Source organism: Falco rusticolus, chromosome 1, assembly GCF_015220075.1.
Source record: "Falco rusticolus isolate bFalRus1 chromosome 1, bFalRus1.pri, whole genome shotgun sequence".
Taxonomy (NCBI): Eukaryota; Metazoa; Chordata; class Aves; order Falconiformes; family Falconidae; genus Falco; species Falco rusticolus.
In genome coordinates this window covers 70,463,279-70,476,185 of record NC_051187.1, presented here as the reverse complement: position 1 = coordinate 70,476,185, position 12,907 = coordinate 70,463,279, and the positions used below count along the sequence as shown (strand labels likewise).

The 12,907-nt window shown below is 42.1% G+C and overlaps 1 protein-coding gene across 1 annotated transcript in view; it reads right to left on the bottom strand.

The window, feature by feature from the left end:
• The window catches only part of GABRG1 (gamma-aminobutyric acid type A receptor subunit gamma1), a 58,380-nt gene extending 46,313 nt beyond the window's left edge, over positions 1-12,067 (bottom strand). Inside the window, exon 1 of the mRNA XM_037383918.1 lies at positions 11,845-12,067. Coding sequence (XP_037239815.1) covers positions 11,845-11,936 — 92 coding nt within the window. The 5' untranslated portion in view covers positions 11,937-12,067. The remainder of the gene's footprint in view (positions 1-11,844) is intronic.
• Between the last annotated feature and the right edge of the window lie 840 nt (positions 12,068-12,907).

Below are 12,907 nucleotides of genomic sequence, written 5' to 3'. Positions count from 1 at the left end.
CTGCACAGTGGCTTTGTCTATTTGGAGATAAAGTGATCCTTTCATACAAGAAATACTCTGATGATAATTTAATAAATAAAAAAGAAGGAACATCAGTGTTCCAGATAATTTATATGCCAAAAGAGCTGAAAAAGACATACAATTTTCCTTTTTGCCTTACGCATGCGAATGAAAACAGTAAGACCGGTTGTATTGTTGCATTTGGTTGAAGATCTCCAACAGCAGACAAAAGCAGTTGCTTTGGGAGTTTTACTGGTACAGGGGTAGGGCACAGTGACACTTACCTGAATCACAACACATGCATTAAAGACAGTTGTTACTATTCCCAGCTCAACATATTTATGCCTTTTGCCTAAGTATAATACAATTTAACCTTTATTTTCCAGTACTAAAAAAAAAAAATAATAGTTACTGTTTCTCTCAACTTTCAAACCCAATGGTAATGTTTCCCAAATTGTAAGCACAGGAGATTACTTTGTTAGGAACAATACAGCTTCAGAGGTTTGTCAAAATAGTGCTTTTAACCAGACAATGCTTCATAAGAAGTCAATTGAGACAGATAAGGTTTCCAGGGAAGGTTTCCAACTCATCAGACATCTAACCAAATACTAGCTTACTCCAGAACACCAAACATAATATGCTTATATGTCGCAAAGAAGTGTATTTCATGGCCCCATTGATGAGGGTACAGAGGTCATCTGACCTAGCCAAATTCCACACATGAAAAAAGACCTAAAGCATTGCTGAAACACAAAATATGGTCACTGACAACCCAAAATCCAGAGTCAGATGTTTTTACAGAGGCTGGTGATTATTCTAATAAAGAATCTAAAAAAGCAAGTACTTAGGCATGTGTCACATGAATCACCAAGGCATAGGACCAGGTCCAGATCATAATCTGATCTCTAGGAGGATGGTAAGTTTAAGCAGTGCCTAAAACAGAAGAAACTTCCTTACAGAGAGAGCAAAATGCAACTTCAACATGGTAGGAATTAGTAGTTACTCTTATGTCAGCAATTTAAAATACATGTTTACATATTTCCTTGAATCTTTCGAAACCAAGGGCATCAGGCAGACTGTAGTATCTTTACACACAAATATTACTTATTTTCAGCAGCTGCAACAGCAGCAGGATGACATAGTCATGACTGCTAGAATAGGAAACAATTACATTTTTCTTCAAAAGATTTTCTTGAAAGCTTACTTCCACTGCCAGCTGTCAGTAGTGGATGGTTTAAACATCTCTCAAGATTTATCTTCCAGTCTTGATGGCTGACTTCATACTCATCCATTCTATTACATTTCTGCAGAAACTAACTCTCTTTTACATTTCATCATCAGCTTCTTCACTGATATGCTTTATTCATTGCAAAAACATTCAGGAAAATAAGCGTAACTGCAAACAAAGAAATGCAGGTGCTGAAAATACTCTCTCCAGAAAGCATTAATTGCTCTTCTTAATCCTGTGGAATACAGAGTTACTGATGTCATATTCCTTCATCTCTGTCCTTCCTAAATTGGTTTAGACACTCTATGGACAAAAATCTCTGTTCTTGTTCCCTCACCCATTCCATCTTAGATGCTTTCATCAATCTATTTCCCCCTCCATCTGCCTTGCCAGACTTTGGCATATTCTTTTCTTGTCAAAATGTATTTCTCCCACTGAAGTATGTGTTACTTATTCCCTACATCTTTTTTCCAGTATGCTGACCACATACTGTTAGGTGGGTTATTCTTTTTGATACACACATTGTCTTGTGCTCTTCACCTTCTCTAACGTCCTATTTGTCTGGCTATTTATAATTTCCTGACATGTTTCTTGTTCCTCTTCTCCTTCCTGAGTTTTTACTGAAGGGATGAATCTGGACCTTAAGTCAGCAGTAAAATTATCAAGGAAAAGTGTGGAAAAAATATAAGAAATTCTTACATAGATAAAACTCTTTTTTTTTTTTTAGGATAAGCTGCATAAGTTCACTTAGTATTAAGTAAGGAAAACTTTGTTTAAAATAAAATGAACGATCATTTATAACACTAACAGAGTAAAAGCAGGTACCCCTGCTGTTCATTCCCTGTAATGAAAAGTGTTGCCTACATATACGAGTGTTTAGGCTATCAAACTTGTGATATCTTAATACACATCATAAGCATCAGGCGATCAAGCTCTTTTGAGTCATGACAGCTCTGAAGTACTTCTCTGAAAGATATGAAACATTTTCTCCCCCACACAGTAAGTTCAGTACAATTAATTTTAGTCCCAGCAAGCCTTTCACTTAAAGGCATTATCACATTTCTTATAAAATGATTTTCAACATCTCTGTTATATTAATATAACAAAAACTAATCTGAAGAGAAATTACTGAACAACACAAGCAGACTTAACTCTGAACACTTCATAAAGGCACAACCTGACTGCAAAGAACATTTATAGATATGTGAATTTTAACATTAAAACCAACAGGTATTATTACAGATGTGTTCTTAAAAAGAAGATTGTTCTGAGATTCACACATATTGCTCTCCTCCAAGTCAACTATCAGATAATCCTACATATTATTTGAAATTACACTGGTCAAACTTGTTATTAATTCAAATGGCTTTTAAAGATCTCAAAAAAATGTATCACCTGAACAAAAAGCATCACAGATATTCTTTATCCATCAGTCTTCTCATACAACATAGAGTTAATCTCTCCTTGAAAGTTCATCCAAATATTGATATGTTCAGACCAGTATAATTGCCGTCTCTACTCTTACCAAGTTGCAGTCCAGAAGTCAACTGAAATTTTTCCTCATAACTATCTGCACAAGTACAGGTAATTCTCTGTGCCAGTTCAGCGCTGCTGGATTCTCAAACATGTTCAGCTTGATTATTATAGTGATCTTACTCTGACCATCCTAGTAAAAATAGCTCTTTAACTCCATATGTGGTCACAAAAAGATTTGTATCTCGATGGAGACAGCTACCTGGTTTTGCAGCCCTCTCTTTTATGCTATACAATAGAGAGCAAGAACCTTGCACAAGTAAGATAGCAAATCATACTTTTAAAAAACAAACAAACAAACAAAATCAAATCAAAACAAACAACAAACCAAACAAAAAACCAAAACAAACAAAAAACCAAAACCAACAAACAAGCCGATTCCTGCTGTTTTCCGCAGAAATCATGCAATTTACAAGGGAAATTCAACTTCTACTCAAAGGAGGGCCAATACTGAACTCAGACCAGGATGTTTAGAACAGTCCAGTCGGGTCTTTGAAAATTCCATGGACAGAGACCCCACAATCCCACTGAACAACTTGTTTCACTGTTTAATTAAACTCACAGTGATCTTTTTATTTACACATAGTTGGTATTTCCCCTGTTGCAATTCACCACCGTTGTTCCTCATCCTCTTACAATGCACCACTGTGAAGAGCTTACCTTTGTCTCTTTGATCAACTCCCCATGAGTGCTGGGGGCTGCTGTTGGGTCCCCCAAAGTCACCTCTTCTCCAAGGTGAACTGCCCTCTCCTCACAGGGCAAGAACTGCTTGACCAGCTTGGTAGCCCTCTGCTGAGCTCCCTCTAGTTTAAACCCAAAGCAGATACAGTCTCACAAGTGCTGAGCAGAGGGACATGATCACTTCCCTCAGCCTCCCGAGTGTGCACTTGTCCACACAGACCAAGGCTCTTTGCTGCCAAGGTGCCATGCTGTCCACCAGGAACTCCAGGTCCTTTCTGGCACAGCTGCTCCCCAGCCAGCTAGTCCCCAGCCCATCCTGCTGAGAAGGGCTTTCCCACCCAGGTGCAGGACTTGGCACTCATCCTTTGTGAATTTTCTAACACTTCTGTCAACCCACTCCCCCAGCCTCTCCAGCTCCCTCTGAACAGCAGCCCTGCCCACAAACATATGAACTTGGAAAAAACAGTGTTTCAACATAAAAGAAAAAAACAAATTGTCTCCAGGAAAGGCTATGCAAATGTTATTCCTGCTGCTCTCAGCAGTTCTTATTTCACCACAGACAAGCAAGGAAATAGGACACACTTCTCACTTCTGTTTTCTCACATCAATTCTTCCACATTCTGATTACAGACTTGCAGAATGTGTTGTGTGTTTTGTTTTGGCTTAGAAAAAACAGGTAACTTATTGAGTGTAGCATGCACACTTGCAGTGTAAGTACACCTCATCCTCTGTTCTGAGAAAACCATTACTACAATACCTTAATGCAGCTCTTTACCTAAGACCTTCAGTGAGTAGGTCCTTTCTTTTTTCTAGCACAAACTTCCCTAATGCTAGCTGAAAAATTAGTAGGGGCCCTCATGCCAACTATAATTTAATCTTTGAGATGAAGAGCATGTTTTCATTGTAAAATTTTTAGACAAATCTATATTCATCTTCCTCTACAAGATGTCTTCTAAGGAAAGCCTTCCAGTTTGTGCATGCAACAACAACAACAAAAAAAATATCAGGAAGATAAAGCAGGTCTTAGCATAAACTGTATGGACTTGTCTGAAACTGAATTTGAAACCTACTAAAATTCTTAGCGTGATTTATTTTAAATAGATTTGAATGAAACCTAGAAATGTAAATTGCTAAGTCTTATCTTCTCAGCTGGTAAGTTTTGCCTTCATTGTGGGTTTTGGCCAGACCATGCAATCAAATAATTGAAATGTAAACAGCCATATTCCACTGATCATCCAGACCAAACAGCAACGAATAAATGAAGACTCGGAGAACAGGAGATAAAAGGATAACGACAGCAAATTATAGAGCCTAAACAGATATAACTGAAAAGGGACAAATGGTATTAAATAAAGGACAAAATAACCTCAAACTACCAAGGAAGGACACGATGATGAAAAAGCATCACCTTTCTGGATACCTGAAACGTACTAACCATGGCACTATCAGGTCTCCTGGGAGTTTCAGACTAGGATCATCACATGCAGACACACATAAATCTGTGTGCCAAATGTCAGTACCCCATACAAGAGACCACAGACGTCTATCTACACTTGACTGATGAAAGGTTAATTGTCATCAAGTTCAGAATGAACTGATATATTGTTGATGGGTCAAGTGCCTTGATCCAAGAAACACTTCCCATAGTGGAACTAGACTTAAACCTAACATAAATGAATGCTGAGAACTATAAGCTCAAAAAAAAGCAGTTACTCCAATTAAATGCCATCCCACAGTCATTATAACATTAATCAAATTGCAAAGTCAACTTTGTAAGATTTCTACTCTAAAATGTCACAAGCATCTCAAGAAATACTTAAGATGCACTCTTCTTTATAAGACATTCTCAGTCACTTAAGCTCTGGTATTCATGTGAACATTTGTTCTAACACAATTTGTTGCATATTTCCTGCAAAATCTTCATGTAACTACCAATCTACTACAGCATTTCACAAAAACAAGCTTGCTAGAAATACTTTCAAGTTCTAGTACACATGTAAGCAGGTATCAACCTACTCCTACAGGAGGCAAAGAAATATTTATAGACTGAACTAGCCACAGAACTAGAGACTTGCACTGAATTGTGTACCATATTCATGGCATACAGATGAATCTGGCTTGAAATCATAGAAAAAGCCATACAACTACAATAACTAGGCAATGATAACATGTCCCCAGGAGAAATATGGCAAATGTGTTCCACTGAAATTTCAGTGTAACTGCCATTAGGCAATTATGGACTAACCCAAAGGTCAATTAAATTAATGAATAATTGTACAAAGAGGTGAATATACTCCATAAGGGCTAATGTAAATACCTAAACCATCTAATAAAAAGCTTGCGCTCTCGCTCTCTCTCTGCAAGCAAAATTATGTCTTCTCCACTGTAATTTATTGCGTATTAAATATAGCACTTATCTTTTACAACAGGAGTATTGCACCTCTTGTCAGATGGTGACTAAAAGTTATGGCTGTCAGGGTCGTCCTCTGCTGGATGCAAGCTGCAGGTCATCAGCTGGAAGGTCCTCGTTGGCAGAGCAAGAACCTAAGGTACAGGTCCACAGCTCACCTGCAGCAGGTCTGATACAATCCAGCACACATTCAATGGCTCTATACTGGAGAGATCAAGTACTTTTCTCCCCTAGGGAAAACACTGAGGTACTTTATTTTAAAAAACATCTACAAAATTTATTCTGCAATGTAAATATGGCATCGGAAAATGAAGTAAAAAAAAATTTGTTCTGACTTACAGTGACAGAGTTTTCCACCTAAATTAGTACTTAATACTACAGCTTTTTGCTGATACAAATTCCATCCAGATGAACTTTGTTTTGAAAGATAAATTGGATCATAGTATTACATTAATAATAATAAGACTTAATCCCGCATGGAACACTGCCGTAAATAAGAAGGAAACCATATTAAATGAAAGGACTAATGATCTATTTAAGACCTCAATAATATAATCCAAAGGGGATGTATCTCATGTTACGTCAGATGTTTCCTATTCACTGTGTCTGTCTGTCTTCCTGAAAATAAGAAAAATAACTGCATATAAATTTAGAAACACAGAATTAGCCATTCATACCTCATCAGACGTAAATGCAGTGACATGGAAAAGGAACTGAGGATCAAGGCAGAAAGCAAAGAGAACATGAGGTACACTGGAACAGTACTGGAGCTAATTCTGGGATAGAGTATCTCTTAACTATGAAGTAGCAGTAGGGAAGTAATATTCTCTGTGTGTTTGCCATTAATGAGGCTAATATTTAGATGATCTACCCATTTTTGAGGTCTGCTACTCAAAGAAAAAATTGAAAGAGTTTACAAAATGGTTAAATAATTCAGTATTTTCTGAAGAAATGTAAGCAGCTCAGTTTATTTACCTGAGAGGAAAATGTAAGCTGCTATCAAGTTGCCTCTTAAACTACATATACCAGGGAAATACTTCTAACAGTAGTTAGCATGACTGTAGCACGGGTAAATCCAATTCAATGGAAATTTCCACTCTGTGTAGAGTATCTCCAATTGTGATACATTTGTATAAAACTTTCATTTTGGACTAGACCATTCATCCTGCAACAACTGCCAGGCATACTACTGCAGTGCAGCTCCTCGTCTCCAAGAGATGAGAAGGTTTCTATGAGCACATGATCTACAACATATCATGAAACACTAGGCTGGAAAAAGCAAGGCGGCAGGAAGTTTTCTGACCAAAATGCTGATTCCTTTAAGAATTTTCAGGATTCATTTGAGGTGCCTTAAGTTCTTATCAAGGCAAAACTTGGCAGAGGCACACAGGGCAATGAAGACCTTTGATGACTGTTTTCCCTGTGGAAGAGCAGAGAGCTGCAGACCGCACTCCATTCCTGAGAAGCAGCTGCAGCCATGGGTCTGCACCCTGAGGTTGCCCTGCAGAACCAGAGGTATGGCCTAGATTTCCCCACAAAGAGCTGCACGTAGGATCCAGTGGCTAAGCCAGCTGCAGCAGGTAGCACTGGGGAAAAATCAGGCTTTTTCAGCTAGTAGAAGGCAGAAGATCCACTGGCTGGAAGCCAGAGAAACCTCAAACTGGAAATACTGTACAATACTTCATCAGATTTCTTCTCGTCAAATCTTTATGCAGAAATTTAGAACTGTTCTACTGAAGCAACAAACCTGATGCAAAAGACAGAGTAAATTCTCCAGTTTTGTTTATTCTGGTATCAGACTGAATTATCACAACAGATCCTACTGGCTTGAATACCCACCAATGAAAGCCTATTTTAGAAACTACTTCTTTCCACCTTTGCTGTATCACCGAGACTTTGCTCTTCCTTGAAGTAAGTTCTGGTCTGGTCAGCTCCTGATGACCTTTCTAGTCGCTCAAGTTACCTCTGCTAGTTCAGTGCTGTTGCATGATTTACCATTTTAAGCTTACATATGTAGAATCAAGTTTTTACATAGGTTGGTAGGCCACTAAACACACCACACTATTTTCAACTTTATTAAAAACATATGTGAAAAATGCAAAATTGGGACTTTTGTGTCATCTCCAATTTAATTCAGTTGCACCTGAATTACTCTTTACAAATTATTACCATTCAGAGAAATTGTTAAAAATATAGAATTCAGTGTCACTGTCATCCTCTACCCTTTGACAGGTTCCTGTCAGTCTGCTATATTCTGTCATTTATAATTACCGTTTCTCTCTACTGCTCTTTACCAAATAAGTTATGATACCGCTATTTCACCTAAATATGCACTCAGTTTAGTACGCAGTGCAAGAAAGGGCTATGCATGTAATTAAAAAAGCCCTAGTACTCTTCTTTCATAAATGGTACTATAAAAAAGGCTCTTTGCCCAACTTGGCAGATGCTCACCTTTGTTTTCCTGTGAGTTCAACCATTACTTTTTTAGTATATACACCTGATAGCACAAACCAAGGCAACTCACTTTCAAACAGTGCATATGCCAAGTCCACTTAAGTAGTCCTACCTACTGGCCATAGAAACTAGGTATTGTATTTAACCTAGATCATTACAATTCCTCTACAGCTTCAAAGAAAAAAACACAGAACCCTCAACCCCCTTGTAATTTACTCTGTAGCCAAACTCATGTATCCAGAAAAAAGGTGACCAAAGCCGACAAGTGCTCACCTGTTACCTTTTCTATCCAGCTCAGAAAGGCTTGAGTTGGTAGCAAGGGTGCTCTTATTTAACATCAGGCATATTTACAAACAGCAAGTTAAAGTTGTTCAATTTGCTATGAGTGCCTTTTTTTTTTAATGGATTGCCATAGTTTGAAGGTTTTCTTTGAATCCACTGTAAGAAAATTATGTGCAAAAAATATTTCTCAATATTTATATCTCATTAAACTTTATACTAACAAAAAATATTAATACACTTTTAGTAAAATAAACCATATTTTAAACCACTGGGACTGCTAAATAACCAGTTCTTCACTGTCACATCATGAACAAAGCAAGTAAGAGTGAGGATAATAATGAATAAACACCACAGATGTTCAAATGAAACAGTAAAACACTATTATCAAGCATTAAGAAACCCATGTTGTTATGACAGGCTTAACTCTGATCCAGGAATTTATATGAGAAGAAACCGTAGGCCGTATTATATAAGAGTAATGGAAAAGAAAATATTAGTTGACATTTGCACCTGCTGACAGGTACATTGCAATGGAGCATACAGAATTGCTTTTTAGAACACCGGGTTACAAAACTGAAGGGAAGATATGGTCAAAATTAAGTTAAGTTTGCAATATAGTTAGGGATGTTGACCAGCACATACCATTTAATGCATTATAAACTAGAAAAAAAAGTTAGTTAGGCTGCACCTGTATGGTTAGCACTACAGAAATAATATTAATTATACTGTCAGCTCTTATGCTTTCCCTATGAATTATCTATTTATTTTATTTCAAGAAGAATAATGGGTTTGCCGAGCATTTAGAGCTACAGTGACTGCTGGGTAACTACTCTTTGCCTGCACATACCTTATAGAAAGGCTCACAGCCCAGTTTCTGCTACAGAAGAGGTGTCAGCTATTGACAAAAGCAGTCCTTCAAAATACTGTCACATGAAGTTACAGCAAGTGCATTGGCCGTTCTGGTCTGTTTGTGCTGCACATGCAGAACTGGGGGGAAACAACTGTTTTATGGGACAGCATTCAACTGCAATGCATCCCTTTGGCGAAGGAAGTTCAGTCTACTGGCATACTACAGCTTTGGAGCAGTTCATTAAAAGAATAAACTCTTTTTAAAAAAGGTGGACTCAACTTCCCATATCTTTGCTTAGGCTTTAGCTCCATTTCTTACACCTGAAGTAACTTTATTCACTCAGCACAAATAATTACTTGGTGCATAAATGCATACTAAACGTGACGCAATTTGCAACCTTTTAAAAGTGTATGTTGAAAAGGTGTGTTGGCTCCTGCAAGATATTTTGAGAAAAACAGCCAGAATTGGTGCAACCTGATCTGTTCTTGAGAACAGCATGCCTTCTCTGTTTTAGCTTGAACTTCAAGGAGAAGCTTGGGCTGAAACTACAGAAAGACATCCAGAGAAGCAGAAATAGTATTTCCACCCTACTTTGTGGCAGGCTGCTAAAGGGCGCTACAGCTCCTGAGCTCCCTGCAACCCCCCCCGCCCCCCGAGTTGTCATGCACTACATTTCAGAGAATCAGGATCTGAAAACATGTCTATTGGTGGTCAAAAAATAAAAGGCAAAAAGAAAAAACTCTCAACCACCATTTTCCCATGTAGCCTCTAAATGAAAGGCAAGCCTGGAAATAGTTGATTCAGATACATGGATATTTATACAAAGGTTCCATTTTATCTGAGATGTTCTGGAACACAAAATAAAATAATGCATATAAGTTACCTCTTTTTTTCACGGAAGACTTCTTATCAACTTATTTATAAATGTTACTGTTAATGAGATGTGTACATAATAATCTACATCTAGTCCTGCAATCACAACCACATTTTGACAAACAAAAAAAATTTAATTTTTTTTTAGGTAGTCCTCCTTCTTTGTAACTAAGTCTTTGAACTGCAAAATTAGCATGCATATTTTCTCTCAAACCACTTGATAATTTCTTCCATACCTGAAGTACAATATTCATCGTTCATTAGGAAACATTCTGAAGATGCACAACTGCACTGGGATGATTTCTATCAATGCTTTTGAAAAACATTATCATAATAAATCAAGGTTTGAAAAGACACAGATTAAGAAAAGTATGATCAGTGGTGTTTCTGACCAGGGTAACACAGCAGCCTTCTGAAGATGAGAGATGAGATATGAAATGAGATAACACACTTCTCACAGGCTAATAAATCGTCATTCAGTATGGGGAAGGGGTCTGGAGTCTGACGCACTTAAAAACTGTTTAACAGACCTATTAATTATTTTTTTTGCTAGCCTTTCTACTACACATTTGTACATCCTCTTAGAATAATAATTTGGTCTGTCATTAAAAAGAAGGACACGCTGGGCAACAGTCAAATACCCCTTCAGTACAGCTCTGTGATTTTTACGAGAGCATAACCTGTGGAATGGTTCGGTTAGCTCTGACTTATTAATGGAGTTGAACGATCAGACTGCTCGTCGTTAAGTTGTTACGGGTACCGATAACACATGCACGCAGCAGCACCACACCGCTGCTGCCTCGGAGCCCTTCCGATGTAACTCTCCCTTCAAACGCCCGTTTCCAACTTCTGGGGCTGGCGCAGAGCCCCGGCCCAGGCAGGCGCGGCCCGCCCCACGCCGAGGCCCGCAGCGGCACGGCCGGCGCGGCGAGGGCGCCCGGACCGCGGGCAGCGCAGCGAGGGGCCGCCGCGACCAGGTGGCCCCCGCGCCGCCGCCAGCTGCCGGACCGGGCTCTCCCGAAGCAGCCGCCAGCAGCGCAGCCGCTCGCCGCCGACATCCAGCTCCTCTCCCAGCGGCAACCGGCGGGCGCGGCGGCGAGGAGGTGCCGGCGCTGCGGGCAGCTGGTTGTGCCGGGCGGCAGCCCCCGCCGGTCCTCCTCGGGGCGCAGGGCACCCCCGCCAGCCGGCTGCCCCGGGCCGCCCCCTGCGGCCGGGGGGGACACGCGCTTTTTCCGGCACCGAGCTGAGCCCGGACTCGCCAACTCGCTCAGCGAACAAGTGGGATGCGGCTGAAGTTTTACTTCGCCGGTGCCGGCTCCCCCCGCCGCCGCCCCCGGGAGCCGCCGCCGGAGCATCGGCACCTTTGGGGCTTTCAAGTTTGGCGGCGCGTAGCCCGCCCCCTTCCCCTTCCCCGAGCCCGCCCGGCTACCCCCGAGCTCAGCCCGGGGCGCGGCGCGTAGGTCAGCCGAGACCCGCCGGGCGGGTGCGGGCGGCCGGGGCCGGGGCCGGTGCGGGGGTCCCCGCCGTACTCACCCGCTCCCCAACCGCACGGTCAGCAGCAGCAGCAGCAGCCGGGCCCCGCGGCGGCGGCTCCAGCGGGGCGCCGGGCCCCCCCACGCATCCATGAGCGCGAAGGCGCTCTCCCTTCCCCGAGTTTTCTCCGGAGAGGCTGGGGAATAGCGACCCTGTCAATCCCACCGTCCCCCCCCCCCCCACCCGGCACACGGCAGGCAGAAGGAGGGGAGGGGAAGTGGGGGGGGGAATAAATAAAACACCCAAACAGGTAGGAACCCACTCTGCGAGGACCGAGCAACTCGCCCAATAGGCTCATCAGGTTGCTCCATAAATTATCCTAAAAACTGCTGGGCGAATCCGTCCCTAGCAGAGGTGGAGCCTCCCTTACTAGAAGGAAAACATGCTTAGGAGAAAGGGTGGCATTGATTTGCTATTTTCTCCGAAGAGGGAAATAAAACATATCTTATATATACACATAAATATACATAATATATGAAATGGTAAATATATGTTTAAAGCCACACATCTATATTTTTTTTCTTCTTTTCAAAGCTGCTCAGAGGGCGGCTTGCAAGCAGAGCAGCAGCCTCTCGGCCCTGCAGCGGAGACCCGCAGCCGGGAGGAGAAGCGCTGGGCGACGTGCGCGGACACCCGCGGGGACTGCGCGGCCCCGCGTCCGGCACCACCGCGGTTCGGGGAGGGCGGCGCCAGCCGCGGGGAAGGGGGCACCCTGCGGCCCCCCGTCCGTCCCCAGAAGGCGCCCCCCCCTGCAGCCGCGGTCCCTAAAGCCGTACTGAGGCAGGCGGGGTGCTCGGCGCGCAAGTGCAGCCGCGGGAATTCCGCGCACCCAAGAAACGGGAGCCGCGCAAGCCCCGAGGCTGCAGGCGGCTCTGCGCGGCCGCGGAGCGCCCCCGGGGGGGGGAAGGGGGAAGAAAGCGGACGGTGCGTGGTGCTGCGCTGCAAAATGCGGCTTTGCTACAACATGCAAAACGCTTTTTCTCCCCCCTACCCACCCCCACCCCAAGGAGACCCTTCTTGTCTCCCCTCTGCTGCTCCCTCTTCCTGCCTCTCTCGGGAGACC